At 38.1% G+C, this 23,973-nt stretch overlaps 1 protein-coding gene across 16 annotated transcripts in view; it reads right to left on the minus strand.

Annotated features, from left to right (window-relative positions):
- The window catches only part of LOC132817236 (poly(rC)-binding protein 3), a 147,131-nt gene that overhangs the window by 16,291 nt on the left and 106,867 nt on the right, over window positions 1–23,973 (minus strand). For 6 of the 16 annotated variants that reach the window (XM_060827563.1, XM_060827562.1, XM_060827561.1 and 3 more), the window contains 7 exons: window positions 15,687–15,833; window positions 13,414–13,437; window positions 12,945–12,977; window positions 12,724–12,840; window positions 9,292–9,423; window positions 5,983–6,123; window positions 2,273–2,416 (listed from right to left, as the gene is read on the minus strand). In XM_060827563.1, the coding sequence (XP_060683546.1) occupies window positions 2,273–2,416; window positions 5,983–6,123; window positions 9,292–9,423; window positions 12,724–12,840; window positions 12,945–12,977; window positions 13,414–13,437; window positions 15,687–15,755 (660 nt within the window). In that variant the 5' untranslated portion in view covers window positions 15,756–15,833. Of the gene's footprint in view, window positions 1–2,272; window positions 2,417–5,982; window positions 6,124–9,291; window positions 9,424–12,723; window positions 12,841–12,944; window positions 12,978–13,413; window positions 13,438–15,686; window positions 15,834–21,467; window positions 21,506–23,973 lie in introns of those variants that run through there. The other 10 variants (XM_060827565.1, XM_060827570.1, XM_060827572.1 and 7 more) reach the window with 4 other exon arrangements.

The following is a 23,973-nucleotide window of genomic DNA, read 5'->3' on the forward strand; positions in this document are numbered from 1 at the left end:
TTTGATATTTGTATTTGTTTTAATAACGTATCTTAAAGACATTTATGAACAGAGATGAAACAGCAGTGCAAAGTTGCTACAACAACCACCACGTGCCGCAGAACTTTCAGAGAAAACTGTTGCAAGAACAAGAGCCTGGGTTATAACACCGTATATTTTGGCAATAAAATATCAGCACTGAAGCATGACCCAGCAAATGTTGGGAAAGCCTGGAGTGAATAACAGTAGAGCAAAAAGAAATTCCTGGGACTAAAAAGCACTCATTCATATAAGAAAGAAACACAGTACAGTGCTAGTGATCAGTTTACTACCATGTTAAGCTACTCAGGCCATTACTGTTGCACAGCTGTAAGTGGCTCCAGCATGAAAAATATTGAAGTGTGCAGGAAGCATTTGCTTGTAAACTCTGCATTTTCAGCTTGTGTAGCTGCTCCTAAAACAGGTGGAGATTTTCACTTTTTTTTGGAAAGCATACATTATGTAGGTCAAAGTGTCGACACCAAAATGCAGCACAATTGTTTTTCCTACCTCACTTGCACACATTTCACAAAGTCAAATATTGAATTTGCCATGTAACACCAATTACTTCTATATAGTTAACAATTATATTAATTACCATGCACTTACCTTCTGAATAGTTGCTTTGACTGCTACCTTAGCAAAGACAGTAGGGTTTTCACATTATCAAGTGAAGTTAACTAAAAGCTACTGCAATTCAGTTGGGCAGTTCTAGTTCAAACTGATTATGTTCTCAATCACTATTTGGCAACTCACTACCCATTTCAATTAGTCATTCCTCCTATCTTTTGTGTTCTTTATCAACTGTTAATGACAAATCTAAACCGCCTGCCCAACTTTTCTCAAGTCAGTGCAGTCTAGTTATGAAGCTCAAGTGTACTAATGTAAAAGCATGTAATTCACTTTTGGCTATTAAAAAATGTAAAACACATAATAGATTACTAAAAGAACAAGCTATTCAAGTTTGAAAATTCAACTGTGAAATTATGTGCAAAAAAAATCATAAAAGCAGAAAATGTTCTGAAGTCGTCAGCCCAATATAAAAAGTCCTAATTGAAGAGGTCGGAAACAAACAAGTTACCATGAACAGCAATCTTCAATTTGGCTACAATTGTTTCTACTGGGTTAGTCAGCCCATTGGGTGTAAAAACACTTGCCTGTTAAACATGTACCTAGCTATCATTTCCCAAAATCTTTGCATTACATGTCAGAGAGATATTTTATTTTTGCTGCGAGTGGATAATTGCATTGAAAGTGTTTTTTAAAATGGAAAACATTTGCTGTATTTGGGTAGGAACGTGAATCTTGCTTCTTACATAAATGACTTTTCAAATCACCTGTAGTTTAGTGCTGGAGTAAACACACCTAGTTATTTTCTCCTTAAATCTAAAAAAACCTCTTCTCCGTCTCCCTATGCTTTTCTGGGACACGACAAGTTCCCTTTCTGCAATAACAGGCCAGTGATTTACTTTAGAACAACAAAATGGCAAAACTGATAATTCGGTTTGAATGGGCTTTTTTTGTTATAAATTCTATATCTGTAATGCTAGGTAGCCCTGTTGACAAAGGATAGATTCAAAACAAAAAGTAGCTCTTCTCATTCCATGGCAAGGCATCTAACTTCCAAATGATACCATGTATAATAAAATGGTTGGAAGTAAAAGTACTGGGAACTGGCCACCACAAACCACTCCGATCCCTAAACGACTGACAACTGTGGACATACTGCAAAAGATATATTTCCATGAACTTCCTTTAAGTTGCAAAGTTCTGCGACCCACTTTGATAATTCCATGGTTCTTAAACACTGATTAATATTTAATTAAAACACCTCAGTAAAAGCTTTTACACAATTAGCTGGGAACTCAGGCAGTAGACCATTTCATTTACTATCCAGTTAAGTGTTGAGAAATCATGAAGTCCAAGTCAGTGGCTTAACAGCATTGAATATCAGTGAAAGAATTCTTAAATGGCTTGAAAGGTTTTTGATTTCAAAGCAGGAGATAAGTTATTCAACATGGAGACAATAACTTTGCTGAGACAAGCTGCACATTTGGGATGTTCTGAAGCTACTCAAGAATATTGTCACACATACATGTGTATAAACTCAGTGGCAGCATGAAGAGACAGACAGGCGCACGTGCATGCTCACACAAAAACACACGCACACAGTCTTCTAAGCAGTTTCTGACACGGTTCAGTGGCCATTAGGATACAACATGCAAGTGAAGATGAGAAACCTGAATGCACTAACAGGCAGTGGCTGGTGCTGCAGTAAGAGGCTGAGGTTGGCTGCGGAGGCCGAGAGGGGATCTGCTCTTACCTGGCCACCTGCAAAAATGACGGGGGCAGAGGCGGGCTTTGGGCGGTAGGGGATGGTGGCACCTTTCGGTGGGGACTAGGAGGGACAGGGAAAGCATGTTAGAAACAGCATTAGAACAGGTTCAATTCATTTCTGAAAAAATAAAAAGGTAAATTCAATCACAAAACAGAACAAAATGATAGTAAACACATTTACAATGGCAATACACCTTCTTAACCCAATATAAACTCAAAATTCTACTTTTAATAAAACAATTAATAGAAAACCTTAGTCACATAGAACAAACAATTTAACACTTTTCATTGTAATGTTATCTTCCCCATACGAACCTAACAAAGTCAGTCATTCAGAACCACTAACATTTTCCCTCAATCATGCATCAATCCCACTGACCCCAATAACCAGTTTGAAAAAGCTACATTGTACCCAGCTTTTCTTACTCCAAAAATCATATTTCAGACACAAAGAACAGATTAACATGAAATGCTTGGCAGCACTTGCTGGCAATGCAACAGACTCTTACACAGTCCAAGTTTGGGATGCTGCAGAAATGGAAGCTCATTAGATTTTCAAATACTTTGTTCAAAATAAATTCCACCTTGTCAAATGTAAAATTCCTCAATAAAATGCGATCAGTTCCGCATGGTACTGGCTTGTGTGAACTTACAAAAGGTTACCAATTATTTGGAACTATCTAATGAGCTCAAGAGAAGCTGCAGAAATAGGTGACAACTAAACATAAGGAACAAATACTTAGGATGCTGGAGGTACTTTGGAGGTTGAGGCAGAGAAGAGACAGGTTTACTTCGGACCAAAATTTCCATCGATTATGCAATTGCCTGGTTTGGTCACTGGATGCAGTAAGGTGTAAGAAAGATGCCAGCAAGCACATCTATACTTTTCAAGAGATTTGAATGAAGTGCAACAAAGGCAACTAAGGACAGGCAATAAATGCTGGCCTGCCACCAATGTCCATGATTCACGAGTGAATTAAAGCAGCTATAAATGGAAATGAGGATTTCACCAAATTCATTCCAGAAGGTATCAAGCTGAAGCTGAATTAATGTAGGAATTTTATATTTGATAAGATGGCTTTCTAAACAGAACTTGAAACTGTAACAGGCTTCAAATCATTAGGGAAACGAGCACTTGACACCAAACACTTTCTGGTCAGACAAATCAATGATCAAATGCTACACAGACCTCCCCAACATTCTCTAGTGTCTAAGACGTATTGTTGCTTTCTCTGCTGGACTGTCAATTATCTTTAGAATCATGGACTAAGGTGGTTATTTCCTAATGATTTAACAATTTTATTTACATAATTGAATAAACTGTCAACCTGGATAATTGATATATTTTCAAAAACAATAAAAGATAATTAACAGTTCAACGAGAAAATTTCAGGAAAACATCTAAATCCTGTAAGCAAACGTGGAAATAAAACTCAAAGCGAAAATTGTGAATGATGTAATTTAAAGGCATATAATCCCTAATTTATAAATTACCCCATACCAATCTCCTCTAGTGATTTTATTTTGTATATTTGCTGCTCCTCACCTCAATCACAAAGTGGAACTGTGGCAGGGGCATTCCAAACACATTTTGAAGCTTTAAATTAAAAAAACTCCTCTACACAATACTTCATTTTCAAACTAGAATGCAGCTTAGTCATCATGCAACTTATCACTGCCTAAAACAGAACTGGTGAAATCCTTGCTAAGAATGGGAGTAATAGATTCACAAAATGCAAACAGAACTAGTATTAACTCCATCTTCAACAGACATTTTGATAAACTAGCCTTCACATAGGATGCTTGAAACTGGAAGGGCAAACTGAAGTGGGTATGCTCCATTCTGCAATCTTTCTGGTTACATTTTAAAACTGCAGGGTGATTTATCACTTTGCACTGATAGCTTGATATGTTTGGTGACTGCACAGTGGAATCAATTTAAATCTTACATACTTAGCTGCAGAACTGACAAGTCTGATTGAAGGTTAAGCAAAGCTCTCTTTCATTGTTTCTAGCACTAGACGGAAAGTACCTGCACCATTTATATTACATACCTAGTGTAAAATCTCACTTTACCCTGAATACCAGTGTTGTGATGATCAACTAATTGGCTAGGAAACACAGGAAAGGTTGTTTGTAGCTCTGGAAAGAGGCCAGATTGGAGAACAGCAATTTGAAATTTTAATATAACAAGGTTCAAAGCCACACTTGCATTCCTTAAACAGTGACAAAAAGTAAAACCATTATTTTTTAAATTTGTGCAGAGTTAAGGGACTGATATTCCTCATAACTTACCTCAAAGTCAAACACCACAAAAAGTATTTAAACATTTTAAAAGGACACCAGAAATGTTCTAAAAGTTGCAGGTTTGTACACTGTATTTTATGAGTGTCTTAACAAATGAACTGTGTATAATTTACAAAAACAGCTTTATGCCAGTCCAGCTTTGAAAGGGTTTTCACCTGAGAATAAAAGATGTTTTGAGAGAATGCTTCATAAATAATCAGATGTCTGAATCACTAGTGTAGCTGCCAATGGCACAGTTATTGTAGAAACATTTTCCATAGCTCAGTTTCTGTTAGAATGAATTTGAAATTTTTTTTTAATGAAAATTCAAAGTAGCTCCGTATCCACCTACTCATTTTAATAGCAACTTCATTTATTCAGTGACTACCTTGCCTGTAAATAAGATTTGTACAGAAGAGCTAAAAAATGGCATCAACCTTTTTGATCGATTAATGGGACCACTTTGCGCAGGTATTACAGTGCCAGAGTTCCAAGTTATTAACACTTACATACATTTATCGTGTTCTGGATTGTGAAAAGAACAAAGTATGCCTGTCTTTGTTTGATTGTATAGGTTAATCAGAAGTCAACTCAAATCAACTTAGGAAGAGCTTTTGCCTGGAAAGTCAGTTTTCCTGCTCCTCAGATGCTGCCTGGCCTGCTGTGCTGTTCCAATACCACTCTAAGCTAGACTTAAATCATAACTTTAACCATGCAAGTACCAGCCAAAAACTTGCAGGTGTTCTCTTGTTATTGCAAAGTGTAAATTTTCCAATCTGAGATTTTTTAATAAAAGCTGAAAACTGGATGATAACATCAAGTAACTGGCTATAAATCTAACTCTTAACTTTAATAGAACATGGCTTTGAAACTCAGGTGGAAATGACTAACCGTTGTGACTATTCATGCTTACAGGAGTAATAGAACTCTTTATAGTTCAGTGGAGTAATCATTAAAGAGGACAATGGAATGTGTATCATGAACTGATCAACAGAATTCCTATTCAAATCTGCAAGGTAGACTTGAAAGAATAAAAAGTAAAACAATTTAAAAAGTTATGAAAGACTGACCTAGAATGCAGCATTATTTTGTATTTGTGTGTTGAACGTTACCCAAATAGGATAAGAAAGAAACACAGAAGAGGAATCTAGTTTGGATGAAAAGTTGACACTAACATTTGATTCAAGTTGTCATCTTATTTGTATTGCCCAACTTACGTTATAAAACTAAAATCAGATCAGACATCTTCAGGTACAATTAATCTGTGTTATGGTATCAAAGTATTACAATGCCCAAAAGGCAGCCATGACTCCCTTAAAATATGCTGCTCCTGATGCTCGCCTTATACTCTACCTCCAGCATCACCACACATATTTGCTTCACACACTGGATGATAGCATCTGGCATTCCAGAGATTGTCACAGCACGCTCAGTGGAATTAGGCAGCATGTCCCCTGCTACCTGGACTTGAGCCCCTGTTGACTGCAACGAATAAAAAAATGCATAGGTTAAAGCCACAGATGTGGTGCCAGAGTCTGGAAGAATGACAATTATTTGACCATAATTTGCATTAAGTCCTTTGTGCCAGTTCAATGAAACATGCCTGCATTGTGTAGTTGACATATTTCACTAAGTCTGTGCACCTCAATATGCAGATGGCCAAAATTTCAAAATATAGGGAGAACACAGCATAATTTATTGTAATCCTAAGTAAAATTTTAATAAATCCACTGCAAGTGTTAAAAGAAGAATTTAATGTGCTCCCTTAATCACAAGATAATCTTCATGTTAATTGTGTAAATTACATAAATTCCAGTATGGCATTTATCAGTGACATACGAATTGTTTTTGTATTAATACAGCAGCTAAGTCAATACACCACACCCAAAGTGCACAACACCCCATTCTGAGGTTCATTCACAACAGCTTGCAGATTGTTCTCCAAGCTCGGCAGGACTTTGGAATGACTATGGTGTCAGGAATGCCAGTGCAATGGGCCATCTTCTATCAACCTCTGAAGGCTGTCACATGCTTCATGTCCAATGGATTAACAAATCACGAGGAATGTATCTCTAGACACTAAAATGAGGACCAAGTTTGACAAGGCCCCAGCTGCAACATGAGGAGAACATGGCTAGATCTACATGAAATAGGCTGACGTGATGGACAGTATCAAGTTCCAAAGAGTGACAATAACAGACCACCTATCCTAGGCTTTCCACAGATGCACAATGTCGCTTCTTCCTCAGGCAGCTCCGGAAATTTTGCACTTGCATAAGTACACTCTCCAACCTTTACAGATGCACCATTGAAAGCATACTGCCCATGTGCAGAACAGCCTGGTGTACCCAGGACTGTAAGAAACTGCAGAAGGTTGTGTGCACAGAGCCAGACCATCACAGAAGCCAACTTTCCATCCATGGACTCCATTTACACAGCCCGCTGCTGCAGAAAAGCTGCCAACATCAAAGATCCAAGGCATCCTAGTAATACACTCCTACAAACTCTTTGGTCAGGCAGAAGGTGCACAAGCTTGAACACACACTAGTAGATTCAGGAGCAGCTTCATCCCCGCCTTCATTATGCTGATGGATGGACTCTCTAACTTCAAATAATGCCGATCTTGCTAATGTTGGTCTTGCCCAGCACATGCCACGTGATGTAACCTGTATGCCTCCAAGTATTTTTCTTCACCCTACGATTTGTATGTCCTTGCTTACTATGATCTGCCGGTACTGCTTGCATATAAAGCTTTTCACTATACTTAGGTATACGTGACAATAAAACAAATCAACACTGAACAGTGTGGGCCAACAACAACTTAAAGGAAAACATGAAGATGCATGTGTATTAAGTTTGTATTCAACATTCTCCATTACATCAATGGAGCATAGACAACTTATGCAAGCCAGGAAAAGTAGCTTTCACCTCAATTGCTCAAGTCAAATTTCAGGGACTTTTTGGGAGGCAAGTGCTAAATATGCAAATACTTCAACATGCAGGGATCTCCAGCATGTTGTTTTTGTCAGTAAATGCATGCATTTGCTGGGTGATGTGAACCAAATGAATGATAGACACATCCTCCAGACAGTCTGAGGAAAGTTTGCAGTGGCACTAAACCAACAGATCATCCAGATCTGCAACACAAGGACATTAGCAAGAGACATCAAGATGACGAGAATCAGAATCTGCTTACACGTAGGTCTTGCTGCTGACCAGAGTGCCCAGGGACGAAGTCAGGAAGAGCATGGACAGAGATGATGTTAAAAAAAACAGATGAGAGATCCTTATGGGAGAAAACAGCAGCCATTTGGGCCAATGCTGTTTACTTGCACCCATCACTCAAAAGTCAGTCTTTATAGCCACAACAGGTAATGGTCAATAAGGAAGTGACATGGGTCTTTGGTGCAGTCCATTGTTTCCTGAAATGGACAAACGCCTTACACTACAAAAACAAAATTTTAAACTTGTTTATAACCAAACTTACTCAAGTTAGGAAAATTTGAAAGCAACCCAGTCTGGTCTTATCGTGACCAAGGAGTCGGCTCTTGAACTGGGATGACTTTATGATCAAGTTTAATGCAATTTCACTGACTGAACTCCCCTGCAGCAGATTAAGAAAATGCTTTTGTTGCCTTTGGGGCCAAAAAAAAAAGTGGTGAGCAGTGGAATACTCTGTCTGCCTGCAGATGTTAAACCATCCACTAATATAGCTGATCTCATACTTGAGCATTATTTCTTGAATTATTCACTATCTTACTGGCATGACATCTCTAACGCTACAGCAGCAAAAATGGCAGCACTGCATTGCTTTGGCTTCCAGCCAAAATTTTTCAAAAGTTAGGACTGGGGTCCTGGGAAACATGCCATTATCTGCAGCAGGAGCTTAAAAACATACTAGCATTTATAGGGAGTGCCTCAAGAAAAATGATTGAAAATACTCTTTTCGTGATGCAGTTTGTATGGTTAAGGTCTTCAATTATATGGAGTGAAATGTGAAGCTGGGATTATTCCATTTGGAACAGAAAAAGCTAAAGATAGATTTCATGTCTACCAAGCCCCTCAAATAAAGTGGTTTGCCAAATCAAAAGAACAATAATTGTTTCAAAAAACAGATAATAGATAATTTCCACAAGAACCTGAGGGCAGATGAGATTTTGTTTTACAAAGTTATAATGGGTGTAAGTACATTCAGCAATATTCTTTGAAAGGGAATTGGTTATTTACTTGGAGGAAAACCTTTTGAAGGATAAGCAGCGGAGGCAAAGTGTACCAATTAAGTTGGCTCAAAGATACGAGGCAGGCACAATGCTTTCCTGCCATCTAGTAAGATTCTGTGAACTTTGTCGGTCATCTCTGGCTGCAATCAGTTTATGTACCATTGTTTCTTAAAAAAATGCACACAGCAGTGCTCTCTCAAAGTAAAGCATTGAAGATCCCAACAAAAATCTTGCTATCCAGTGGCATTATTGGCAGGGGAGACCAGATCATAAGACTACTCAGACTGCAAGCTAATGACCAGTTGTTTGAGAATTGGCACTGCATTAGATAGTGACAACTCTACACCATGTTGAATCTTAACAGTAGTATTAAGATCTGAAATACACATTCTACCAGACAAACCACACGCAAGCAGAGCAAAAAGCTGACCTCACGAATTTCTTTGATCTTGGAGCCCCCTTTGCCAATCAGTGATCCGCATTGACTGGCTGGTACCACAAGCCGCAGGGTCACAGGTGGTTTACTGGTGGCAGTACTGTTCGACATTGAGTTATCGATGTCCTGAAATTGTGAACAAGTAGTCTTGGGTGTTATAGACAATTATCCCAGAAGACACATCTCAGTGAGGAGAGGAATAAACCAACCAGGATTAAGTTAAGGATAACAAACTAAAAGAAAAAACCTAAATCTAGGAAAGATTAATGGCAAACCAAAGGATTGGGAAGGTTTTAAGAACTAAAAATTCAGAACAAAAAAGCACTGGTAGTAAATTTTCAAGAATCCTCAGATTCTGGAAAAGTCCTGGTGAATTGCACGAAGGTAGATAGAAATTTAAAACTAAAGTTTTTTTTTGAGTGGAGGTAGTGGATATAAGGTTCAATTGCATGGAAAATCAGAAAATCAAAGTTGAGAAAGGGGGAAGAGAGCAGGTGAACAGAGTTGATTGTTACCAGAAAATAAAAAAAAGACAAATATCATACAAAAGTGTAGAAATTTGATAATAGAACAAACTTAAAGGTGTATCTGAATACACAAAGCATCTGGAGCACAATTAATGAGTTAACAGCGCAAAGAGATACGTGGGTAGGATATGGTAGCAATTACCAATTTGGATAGACATGGTTCCAGGGAGAAGGGTACTCAGTGTTGCTTTGCAAGGATAAGTAGGAAGGAAAAGATATATGTGTGGCTTTGTTAGTAAAGATGATGTGAATACTGTGGATAGAAATTATGCCAGCACAGGAGATCAAGACACAGAATCAGTGTGGATACAAATAAGAAAAAGCAAGGGAAACAGGTCCCTAGATGGGTGCAATCCATAGGTCCCCAAACAGTAGCACCATTATGGGTCACAGTATAAACCAGGAAATGTTCAGGGGCTTGTAAGAAAAGGTACAGTAATAATAATGGGCGATTTTAATATGCACATAAGACTGAATTACTACATTGGCATAGCTAGCCTCATGGGAAAGTTAATTGAATGTATTAGAGATCATTTCTTGGAGTAGTGTGTTTTGGAACCAGGGAGAAGGCTATTCTGGATATGTTATTGTGCAACGAGGTGGGATTAATTAATAATCATACAGTTAAGGATCCATGAGAGACGAGTGATCATAGATTGCTAGAATTTCAAATTCAAGTGCAAGGCAACAAGCTGGAGTCCCACAGAAATAGTGTGCGCAATTCTGGTGGCCCTCCTAGAGAAAGGATGTTGTGAAACTTGAAACGGTTCAAAAAAGATTTACAAGGATATTGACAGGGTTTGAGCTATAGGGAGAGGCTGAATAGGCTGGAGCCGTTTTCCCTGGAGCGTCGGAGGCCTTAGAAGTTTATAAAATCATGAGGGGCATGGATAGGGTAAGTAGACAAAGTCTTTTCCCTGGGGTGGGAGAGTCCAGAACTAGAGGGCATAAGTTTAGGGTGAGAGGGGAACGATTTAAAAGGGACCTAAGGGGCAGCCTTTTCATGCAACAGGTGGTGCATGTATGGAATGAGCTACCAGAGGAAGTGGTGGAGGCTGATACAATTACAACATCTAAAAGGCATCAGAATGGATATATGAATAGGAAATGTTTACAGGGATTTGGGCCAAACGCTGGCAAATGGGACTGGATTCATTTGGGGATATGTGATCCGCATAGACGAGTTGGAACAAAGGGTTTGTTTCCATGCTGTACATCTGACTCTAATAGCAGTCTGAAGTTAAACATAGGTAATTCCATAGGCAAGATGAAAGACTTGGCCATAGTGGATTGGACAGGAAGACAACAGTAGGACAGCTGACAAGCAGTGGCAGAAATTTAAGGAGATACTCAACTACTCCTGGCTAAAATGCTCCCTACTGAAGCACAAAGGGATTGGAGAGTCCTAGTTCAGGATTCTCTCAAGGTTAACACACAGGCTGAGTTGGAAGGCAAATGCAATCTTAGCATTCATTGAGAGCACTAAAATACAAGAGCAGAAATGAACTGCAGAGGTTGTATAAGGGTCTAGCCAGATTGCATTTGGAATATTGTGTAATTTGGACTGGTATTTAAAGGAAGCACATGCTGGCCTTTGAGGTTGTCCAGAAGTTTACAGGAACAACCCTGGGAATGAAGGGCTTGTCACGTGAGCAGCAGCTGAGGACTCTGGGTCCCGAATAGAGTTTAGAAGGATGAAGGGGAAATCTCATTGAAACAGAGAATACTGAGGCCTGGATACAGCGGACATGGAGATGATTGTTTCACTAGTAGGCGAGATTAGATCCTGAGGGCATAGCCTCAGGATGGAGGGATGATCCTTCAGAATTGACTTGAGGAAGTATTTCTTCAGCCAGAGGGTGGTGAATCTGCAGAACTCATTGTCACAGAAGGCTGTGGAGGCCAAGTCATTAAACACATTTAAGAAAGAGGGAGAAAGGTTCTTGATTAGTAGTGGGATCAACATTTATGGGAGAAGGGAAGAGAAGGTTTGAGAAGGGAAGAGAAGATTGAGGGCTGAATGGCCTAATTCTGCTTCCACTTATGTATTTGGAATGCGATAGATGAACTGGTGGTGCAAACTGAAGCAAATTGATATGATTTTGCAGCCATTATGAAGAGATGGTTACAAGAATGTATAAGTGGTAGATACAGTTACAAAGATGGTCCTGGATATGGTCGACTCCTTACAAGATCCTATGTGCAGATCTAAGTTTTCTATTTCCTACAATTGTTCTACACTCTAAACTTAATAGACCTGTGTTTTTGTTTTTGCCGCTGTTTCTCTATTATTCGCTGATCTGGGCTACTTAATCATGTGATCTGCTGTACTGCTCACAAGACAAAGCTTGCTCCTAGTTCTTATGCTCTTACTAGATAACCATAATCTCTGATTGGTGGATCAATTTTGATGGACTAAATACCGTATTTTTGCTCTTAGACCTTTGGTCTTATCCAATGAATATTTTGTTTTGTATGTCATCTTAAGATACATATAGAAGTTTGCAGCATTTAAACTTGGTCTCAGAACTGAACTCAAAATTCATACTGCAGAACCTGTCGGGGTAATGGGGATATGCTAGTTTAAACCTCAGTTTAAAGAGATGTACAGATAATTGAAATTCATTTTAATGGCTATGAATGCAGCTATATTCCTACACTCTACACAGATGCAAAGAATATTTTTTTTTGAAAAGAGAACTTGGATAACGGTTTTTTTTAAATTTTACATAATAGGACTGGTATTAGTTTTGAACTCTATAGTTCATACACACGTTTCTTCGTAAACATGCACCTGCTGACAACTGCAGCAAAACTAATTACAAATGAGACACCTACATAAACCACAACTCATTTCAAGATAGGTCTAGTTCTGGCTGCCCTGAGCCACATATCTTACCTCCTCAAATTTAAAGGCGATCATTGCAAATGCCTTGAATATTGCATCAGTTGGACCTGTGATGGTTACAATTCGCTCGGGACAATTTCCTTCAGAGATATTAATGCGTGCACCACTCTGGAACAGCCACAAGATATCCAAGTTACAGCAGGAATGCTGATCAAATTACTTGGCAAAGGCACAAAAACTCAAATGAAAGATCATAGTGAAAATTCACTTACCTCCTCACGCATTTTCTTTACAGTTTCACCTTTCTGAAAGCAGAGAGATACAAAGCACAAACCATTCACCTATATTCTGTTCATGCTATCCTGTAATCTATGGATATAGTAGCACTAGCTATAGACTGATAAGTCAAAGGCATGAAATTTAAAATAATGTTGCACAATATCATGCTTTTGGAAGCAATGAAATCTGCAGGCTTGCAGTTAAATGGTATGAAGTCATTAGAAAGTGGCAACTGTACGCAACAGGTAGAAATTACTACTACAAAAGTAATAAACCACACATTCAAGCCAGAGAGAAAAACAGGTTAGAAAGGCTTCTCAAACAATTTTATGGAAATCATAAGACTTCAGCCACAAACATATCAGAATTGTCACCTGAAATATCTATGCATTCACTTAATTTTCAAATTTTGGGAATGTGATTCATACTCAGATCAGCAAATACAAAGTAAAATATTAATACCTTTCCAATGATGCTTCCAACTTCCTGTAAGAATCAAAAGGGGAAAAGAACATAGTAATGCTTATCCTGTAGATAATTCCTCTAATAGAGCACTACTTAACTCATCCACAAATTTTTGTGGCACATTCAAACAGACTTCAAGCTGTTTTTAATAAATGCTTTAACTGCCACATTAAAATACTGCAGAAACCAAATTTATTTGATACTAACAAATATCCTATTCGAAAACCTAAAGCTTCAAGCTTCTGAATTCAATATTTGATTTACTGTGACACAAACCAATGGATTTGTGAAAAGAAATAAACCTTGCTAGACACATACTTACAGTAAGAACCATGTTACAGTTCCAAAAGCAAAACCGATTTCTCAATAATTCTCACCTTCCTGCAAATGTCAAAGGGCATAGGTCAAAGAGGAAGATGTGGGAATAGTACTGATGAGGGGGTGGGTAGAAAAATACAGCATGGGTTGGGAGCGACAGGGACAACTTTTGAGCCAGGGAAAAATGCCCAGAATGACCAGCGTATGGGCAAGGGTAAACAGAGCATGCAAGTCAAATAGCCAGAAACCTACAGCAAGAGGCAAATAGCAGAGATGAGTCACTAAATCATTGCTGCTCTACTTCATGCAAAGAGTCAGTTTGAAGATTAACAGAAGTCTGGGGAAAACATCCTTTTTTTAAAAAAAAAAGTATTTTCAGTTAATAGGAAATACTACAGAATACTTAAATGGATACACAATCTTTTAAATTCAGTTGATCAGCAACAAACTGACAAAAGCGGCACAGCAGGTATAAAATGTTAAACAGTGCTTAAATAAGAAAGCAGTGATGTGCTCTGGCAGAATCATTTCCATTTCTTATTTGGAAATTTAAGGTTAAATCACCTTCAAATGAGGGGCAGGTGGGCTAGGGTGACTTCCCTCTGCTGCTTGCCTTTAGAAATTGTCAATGTGAAGTTCTAACACTCCTACAAGGTGCAGTGTTAAAGATGCTTAATACTAAGTAAATCATGGTGTTCAGCAATCCTGGTTTTACGCTACGTTAAAAAACACAACACCGGGTTATGGTCCAACAGGCTTATTTGGAAGCACTAGCTTTCAAAGTGCTACTCCATCAGGTGGCTGTTTTAGGCTGACAGAGAAAAACAATGTCCAAGTGGTAAACATCAACTTTGTTCAGTCAAGATGACAAAGAGACCAAAATTTAATTTGGCCAAATTTTATGATCAGCTACCGTTTCCAACCTTGACTGAACAAAAAATGTCAATCTATTTTTCTCAGATTTTTCTGGCTGAGGATCTTCCAAATTTAGCCAGTACATGAATCCTCAAAGAAATCAACTATGATTCTATGAAATGAGCAAAAGGAATCCATGTAGAAAACTTGCCTCTTTTTTAAAAAAAATAGCAATAGCTGCTATATTCTGCTTTGTTGAGTTCAAATGTCCCAAATCATCTTTGGCAAAGTGGTTAAGGGAATAGGATGGCAGTTGGGTAGAGTTGCCATCAGGTAACAAGGGTGCCTTAGGGTTAAAGGGAGCAGGGGCAGGGAGAATTGGATAGTTAGGTCTCTAACCGTCTTGAAACTGGAAGACCTAAGCAAATATCTAACATAACAGCATTAGATATCCTAAAGAACGGAAAGAAAATGCCATTCCCCTACTTAACCTTCAACAATTAGGATTGCATGAAAACATTTCAAATGGTGATATTTTACAATTGCTTTATTGCATGTTTCTCTACAAAATGTTTAATCTGTTCAATTCTTTCGTTTTAAAAAGTCAACATTTGCCATATGAGCAAATGGTGATTACATGAGTGTTACACCTTCACCAAACAGAATTCAAGTAAGGGAAGAGAAACTGAACATTGCGGGTCTCATTTGACACCACAGAGGAATTCTTTAAGATTACAAAAACCAAACATATAATTTTTACCTAACACGAAATAGGTTCATGATGAGCCATAATGCAATACTCATTCGGATTAATTTAATTCTGGCATTAACTCTATTTTGAAGAAACTCACTCATTTCAACCATGTTCCTGTTATGAAAGTGTCAGCCAGTAAACCCATTTTGACAAGTCAGTCACAGTAATTATTTGTCAACCATATAAGCATTTGCAATAGTTGGAATATAAAGTCCCTGAACACACACTCTTTGATGAGCAACATTAAATGACTTAAAGCCAAGTTAATTCATTACTGGTGACCACCATCAGCAATACAAGCATCATTGCATTCCTCTTTGTAATACTGAAACTGAATATTGACCTTCCCATGCATCAGCAGTCGGATGGTAAGGGTAACATTTAGACCGCCTTCGGTAACTTTAGGGTCCATGTTCGTGGTTGTAGTATCACTGTTGCTCGTTTACTATCAAGGGTTCCTCAGGGAAAGTGTATTTGGGTAGTGATGCACCTGTATGTATACACAGGGAAAACAGTATTCATAAGAAAAATCACCTGTAAATCACAACAATTTGCATATACAAAGACCCTCAAGGAAAGCGTAGCAATTCTCTCACTCATCTAACCACCTAACATTTTGCTTGGGATATTTTTAATGAGGATGAAAACAAAAATCAGGGTATACAAATCCCCAGGTTCATTTCAAGTAAGTTTCCATTCAAAAGGGACAAATATGATTGTATAAGGCTCATTCAAGACAAGACTAGGCACTAAAACCAGACACTCCAACTTTAGTTTGTGGTGTAAGTCACATGATGGCAAGAATATGCAGTAGATACATTCAAAATGAAAACGAATTAAATTAACTGATTATCCTTACTCTGAAGTCTTGAGCAAGTTTCAAACATGCAGATAAACTTACCATTCAGCCAAAAATCCAATTCTAACCAATTAATCGCATCTAGCAAAAGGCACCTATAACATAACCACAAGATGCATTCCTTTCCAAACAAATTAGGAAGTGTGTACACAAGGTCAGAGTACCAAGAGTGGGCCAGGGAGGTGTAGGCACTGTTCAGAGCTTAGGGGGCCTGGAATTGGAGCACAGGGTTTGGACCCACTGTCAGTTCTCTTTATACACATATTTCAGCAAGGCAAAGATAGCCTGGTCAGGGGAAGGGTGGAACAACAGTGGATGAGTGTGCCTTAACTGGAGGGAAGACATGATTAAGTGAATGGAAGCTCAGCAGGGAAAGAGATGATGAGTGTAGGATGAGAGCAAGTGGAGGTGGGAGGCATGGCATTAAGTGGGAATGGAATGGGACACGGGGAACAAATGGCAATGGAGACCAGACAGATGTGTGCAATAGCAATAAAGTGTGCCTGTAAAGGCTGTGCTTGCGTTTGTGGCTCTTTAACATCTGGGAGATTATCGTAGCGTTTCTAAGGTTTATAATTCAATACTTGCAATACAGGTAGCTCTTCAATAACGCAACAGCTGCATTCTTGTGCAAGCTTGTGATATAGAAAAATTGCATTTTAGAAACAGCACTGCAAGTGTTGGCGTTGTAATCGCATTACAGCCAACACACGTTTTAAAAGTTCACACTTAAAGAGTCCCCAATTTGTCAATTGTATTACAGTGAATTCATGCTAACGAAACGGGAGTCAGAGAGAAATGTAGAGCGACAAGGAGGGAGCCTAACAGTCACTTAACACACTTAAAGGATTGGTGTTGATCAATTTTTCAGTGGTGAAAATATGCTGTTTCTTTTAAAGCAGCACCACAGCTTTGTCAACTTATACCAAGTTTGAGCTAAATCTCCTAATTCATTCGAAGTGTTTGTTGCACAGGTTTTCAGATTTATTATTTTCTAATATTCACATTCAGAAAGACAATTTCACCAAAATAATGCCACCACACATATCCGTCACTTCTGATCAGGCAAAAACGTCCCAGTAAACTAATATCTTTGCATGTCCGGGATGAGTCAAATGCGTAAACTGAAGTTGTGTTCAGAATGCTTATATGAACTGAACATTGAGGTATGTTTCAGAATGATGCATCAAATTCTACAGATGACACTTGACAGGCTAAGCTAATTGTATAGTTAATTAACACAGAAGGAAAGCATTTCTTTCGAAATCAGAGTGACACCTTCACAAAATCTAACCCTTCCTTAACACTAATTATTGTGCAGCACATCTGGCATTAAAACTCATCTCCTGTTAGCGCACACATTTTACATCTGTTACAACCTTCATTAAAACAAAGGAAAGAGAAATTCTAAGTGGACATGCATGCTAACTTTTAAACATTGCGTCATACGATTTTCATGATTTGACTGAAAATATAATGTTTTTAATTATAAATTATGGCCAAAAACATTGATCAGGTGATAAACCTGTTATGTTGAAGAAATATGAATGTATCTCTAGTCAAACTACTCACTTTGTATACGAAAAGTGTTTTACCATTTAAGTAGGAAGAAAAACTGCCATTTAATTAACTTCCCTTCAAAAATCAAGTCTGCTTTTTCCAGTAATGCATGTCATTCCAAGGCACCAGATCATGTTAACCCATAGATGTGTTTTATCAGAGATCATTCCTTCCTACTTTCAGCTCATGAGAATTTGAAAATACTTCCTTATCGCTAACTTACTTTTGAGGTTATGTGGCACATGCCCTGTTCTACTCAAGGGGATTGCAGAGTGCCACATACTGTTCCTTAGCTTTGCAATGGCAAGCTGTACAGAATCGAAGCTTTCCTGCCCATTCTTTTCCATATGGAGTGTACATAATGAACTATTTCAATTATGAAAGTAAATTCACTGCTAAAGAGCAGTGATCCTTTAGAAGTCAGTACTTTTAGTACTAAAACAAAGGATTTTGTCTTAATATTTTCCTTCAAATGTGTAACAATGATCTACATTGACATAGGATATTTATAGGTGGAGATGCAAGGGCAAAGAAGAGATAGATATAAATAGAACAGGCTGTTCAAGCTCTATTATTCAATGGGTTCCAAAGCGCACTCATTTGTGATCAAAGATCTGGTCCAAATTTCAAATGTAATACAATCACTATTACAAAGAAATCCAGCACTGATTGAATAGTCTTGTGTGCTGTAAACATGCCAGAATTTTTAAAAATTTCAAAAATTATGTAGACCAAAAAAAGTTCAGCTTATATTTGTTAGTTTTCCTGTTTCAAACTGCAATCTTTCACAACGTTTGGGTGCTTGAACTTTTTTTTTTAAACTGAAACTGAAAACTCCCCCTCATGTTTCCAGGCCCAAGGACCTGCACAAAAAGTGCAGTGGGAATGGATTTACAACTAGAGTTACAGATATATTCAAAATCCAGAATAGAATGCGATCATCACAGGATTACATTACCCTAATGCATGATTAATTTAATCTATTCTCAAAGGGATTTAGCTCTCTTGCCCTTGGTATTCCAACACACTTTCTGGGGGCATTTACAATATGTTCTATTTCAAACTATATCTGCTTCATTACATTATCAATAATCTTGTGCATCAATTGATACAAAACGCAAATACTAAATAATGGAAAAGTGAGCATTTCTTTCCTTAAACCTTCCATTTCCACTTATTTTATTGACTATTTATTCTAATAGCCTCAATAGCAAATGTCCACATTCAACTATGACTATCGGGTTATTAGGATTACAGCCTCAATTGAAGCTCACTAGCATGTGCAGTTTTAGGATCCTTGTTGGCTGCACATCAACATTCAGAATTGCTCCTCCCTGCTAAAGACTTCTCCAGTTGACTGTCTGGCTAAACATCTCCCACAACTGAACACAAGAAACTCTTAGATCAGACAGTGGTTGTGACCAAAATGTCCAATTCAAAAACATTACACTGCTAAACACTTGAAGTACAAAGTTAAATTACAAAATTTACATGGGATTCTTAAAGGTTTGACATTGGCATAACAAGTGAAACCTTCTCAGAAGTGCTACTTGGCACATGAAAGTACAGAAGTATAGAGGACATTGGTTGGGCCACTTTTGGAATATTGCATGCAATAGATTTTTGAAATCATGAGGGGCATGGATAAGTAGACAAGATCTTTTCACTGACGTGGGGGAGCCCAGAACTAGAGGGCACAGGTTTAGGGTGAGACGGGAAAGATATAAAAGAGACCCAAGGGGCAACGTATGAAATGTGCTGCCTGAGGCAGTGGAGGAGGGTGGCACAATTGTAAAAGGCATCTGGATGGGTATACAAATAGGAAGGGTTGGGAGGGATTTGGTGGCTGGTGGGACTAGATTGGGTTGGGATATCTGGTCAGCATGGACGATTTGGACTGAAAGGTCTGTTTCCATGCTGTACATCCCTATAACTAAGAGGCTGCCATTTCAGGCTATCACATTTGGACAGAACATTGCTAATTCCATATTAGAGCTACGCATGGTAGTCTCTTATTCCTGTATGTTCCCTTCAGTTTTTAATTTGTTGCTTCAAGTAGATTCAGCTCAAAGGTTGATTCAAACAGATTTTAGGTCCCTTCGATAACATATTCCACACAAATTTCAAGAATCATTTATCAAATTCCTCAACATTTCTAGCACATCTTAAACTTATGCCTCTTTATTAATTTAACCATTAAAAAAAGTTCACTAGATACCCTTCAAAATCCTCAGTTTTGAGCACAATTAGATCACTCCTTAATTATCTTTGGTCTGGTGAAGAGCTACAGGTATTCAAGTATATCACAAATTGTTCTCACTCTTTGCATTATCCTAATGAATTTTCTACCATTCCAAAATCCCTTCTGCACAGCAATTGCACGATTTGTCATCACCTCCTTGCTTTGGTCTTCAGCTTCTCCTTTAAAAAAAATAGAACCCAGAATCCAAAATGTCCTTACAGCTTTTTTCACCTGCAGACCTGTCAATGAAAATCTCAGCACAGCTCTGAATCGTATTTGTCATGCAGAAAAAGTGGGGAAAACATTCCTGTCTTTCGTTTCTTGGAATGTCTACCCAAGGAGTCTCCACTAAAAAAGAAAACCTGCTCACCACTCTAGTCTGACTGTCCTCCCAAAACTAATTGATTTCTTCCTTAATATATTGTGCATACCACTAAGAAAACATTAATGTTGCATGGTGCATGTCCAATCAATCCTTGAAGTCTATAAAAAGATGCCCTAAGATAGATGCTGGAAATGCAACCAGCTTGACAAGGATAAGAAAAATCAATTTACTCCTTCTGTACTTTCAATCTTAAGCCATATTATCCAACCACTGTCTCCAAGTGGAGATAGAAGATAACAATTACATTAATAGGGGTAGTATTACAGATCATCTGATGGTGAAAGTTGATTGAAGCAAAATGCAAATTAGAAAATAAATAAGTTAAAACCAGAAAAATCAGAAAATTTCAAATACCCCAAAATTAACTAGTCATAAAAGGCAGATAAGAAGGGTAGATAAAGATGTAGATAATAGAAAGGTATCACTACAACGTGGATTGGATTTTCCCTAGATCAGGTTTCTGTATACAGAAACCTAAGCAAGCATTGGCTGTTGTATTTAGCAGTGGGAAAACTAATCAGAACAGAAAGGGGAAGCAGAAATAGAGGGAAATCTTGGTAAAAGCAATAGTTATACATAATAGTGCTTTAGATAATAGCTAAGGCATAAACATAGCAAAAACCAAGGGAATTGGAGAAAAGCTGATACACAGACTCCAATAAAACTTACAAAGATAAAACAGAGAACCTTGACAAGAAGTTGCAAAATGGCAACAGTTAACACCAAATACATTGCACCAAACAGGAACAAACCAAACATTAATGAGACAGAAATAAAGATAGAAGCGAACACATGACAGTAATTGAAAGAGGCATTACACAAAGTACATGGACAGCACGGCAGCATGCACAGAACACAACCAGGGAGAATGTGAATTGACTGGAGGAAAACGAAACGCAAAAAATTAGAAGAGGTAAAGAGAAACTGTTCACAGTAATCAGAGCATAAACAAAGACATTCTGCAGGTACAAATTTAAGAAAGGAAAGTTGAGATAGGAATAGGGTCACCAAGGAATGGTTAGAATAAAATCATGGGCAACAATGAAATGGCAGAAACATATTTTGCTTCAGTATTTACCAGGGAATCGAGTCAGGTGGACTTGACATCTGAAGATGAGATTTGAAATGATATAGCTGCATTTGAAATAAGAGAGAAAGATTAAATAAACTAACCAAATCAGAGATAATTCCCTCGTCCAGATAGTGTGCACCTGTAAGTTTTAAAATCTAGCCAAAAGATAAAACATTACAGGCATTAGACTTAATGATTAAGAAAGAATACAATGACAGAGGACAGAGACATCGCTACTGCTATTTTTAATGTTGATGTGTAATAGAGCACACTCAGGGAATAAACCAGCCCGCTTAAAGTCTGTACTGGGGGAAAAAATTGAAATCTATAATAAGGAACAAATAGAAAAATAAAAAACAAATAATTAATAGTTAGCATGCATTTCAAAAGGCACTTTTAATTAACCTTATTGAATTCTTTCAGGAGATAACAGATGGTAGATGGGATAATGCAGTAGATGCAATATTTCTGAAAAGCCTTTGATAAGATACCACGTAGAAGATTAACAAATAAGTTCACAACATATGGTTTCAGGACACATGTAACAGTATGGATAGTAACTTGTTGCAAGACAAAGCAGCGGAGAGAGAAATGGATCGCCATTCAGATTAATGGAAAGTTGAAAGTGAAGTCCCACAAGAATCAATATTAGAACCATTGCAATTTGTAATTTACATTAATGAGTTAGATTGCAAATCAAAATTTCCAAGTTTGCAAAGTATTTTAATTTTAGAAGAATAGTCAAACTCTGGAATCTGCAACAAAAATGAAGAGTTATAGAATTACAACACACAAAAGACAACTACCCCGTTCTTTATGTTCTCTGAACATATTTCCATTTTGCCTTCGAAGTTTACAATTAACAAATGAATTTCAACAGAAGTTGAAAGATCATATCTCTAAAGAAAACTGAGGCCACATTACCACAAAATATGAAAAATAAAATTGTTGGAAACTGGTAATTTTCACAGGTGGTGGTCCATTCTTTTGGCGCACTGGTATTGAACGTCTTCAGGGCAGATTTCTTCTTTCATTCTCATACCATAAGAAATAGGTGGTGAAGTAGACAGTTTGATCCCTTAAGCCTGCTCTGCCATTAATAGTATCATGGGCTGATCCGATGACATTCCTCAAACCCACTATCCTGCCCTTTCCCCAGAAGCTTCGATTCCCCTATTGATCAAGAATTTATCTTAGCCTTAATTGTACACGAGGCCCCTGCCCCATCACCTTTGTGGTAAAGCGTTCCTAAGACTCTCAATCCTCAAGAAATTCCTCCAGTCTTAAAGTGGCACCCCTTTATCCTGAGACAAACCCTTTGGTCCGCTACTCTCCTGTAAAACAAAACATCCTCTCAACGTTAACCCCATCAAATTCCCATATTTCAAGAGGAGATCACCTCTCATTCTTCTAAACCCCAGTGAGCAGATTCCCATCCTGTTTCACCTTTGTTCATATGACAATCCCTCCATACCAGGGATGATCCTAACAAACCTCTGAATCACTGCCAATGAAATAATATCATCACATAAGGGGACCAAAGCTGCTCTCAGTATTCCAGATATGATCTCATCAACACCTTATACTGTCACAGCAAGACTTCCCTACTCCTAGAAAACTCTATCCTCTTGAAATAAGGGCTAACTGAATGACAGATGGATACGTCACCTAGACCAGATGAACTACACCCCAGAGTTCTAAGGGAAATAGCTGAGGAGACAGATCATCACTAACGCCTGCACTCTCCGAATCACTGGAATCAACGAGTGTCCCAGAGGACTGGAAATTGCTAGATTGACACCCCTGCTTAAAGAGAGGGTAAGGCAAAAGATGGACAATTATAAACCAACTGACCTAACCTTGGTCATGGGCGAGTTTCTGGAATCCATTGTGGAGGATAACATTTCTGAATACTTGGAAGTATAAGGTAAAATAGGGCAAAATCATCATGGTTTCATCAAGGGAGGTCATGTCTTAACAAATCTGCTAGAATTCTTTGCAGAAACAATTGCAGGTTAGATCAAAGATAGTCTGGACTTCAAGAGGCCTTTGACAAGGTGCCGCATAGAAGTCTGCTGAGTAAAATAAGGGCCCATTGTGTCAGATTGGCTGACAAAAAACAGAAGAGATAAGAGGGCCCTTCTCAGGATGGCAGCTAGCGATGTAGTGTTCTGCAAGGCTCAGTGTCGGGAACACAACTTTTTACTTTATACATTAACAATCTAGATGAAGGAACTGAGGGCATTCTAGCTAAGTTTGCAGATGATACAAAGATAGGTAGAGACAGGTAAGCATTGCAGCAGCTTTAGAAGAATTTAGACAGTTAGGAGAGCAAACAAAAGTGGCAGATGGAGTACAAAGTGGGAATTTGGTAAGAATAGAGGCATGGCCTTTTTTCTAAATGGGGAGAAAATTCAGAAGTCTGAAGTACAGAGTGACTTGGGAGTTCTATTCCAGGATTTTCTCAAAGTAAACTTACAGGTTGTGTCAGTAGTCAGGAAGGCAAATGCAA

Source organism: Hemiscyllium ocellatum, chromosome 7, assembly GCF_020745735.1.
Source record: "Hemiscyllium ocellatum isolate sHemOce1 chromosome 7, sHemOce1.pat.X.cur, whole genome shotgun sequence".
In the NCBI taxonomy this organism is placed as follows: Eukaryota; Metazoa; Chordata; class Chondrichthyes; order Orectolobiformes; family Hemiscylliidae; genus Hemiscyllium; species Hemiscyllium ocellatum.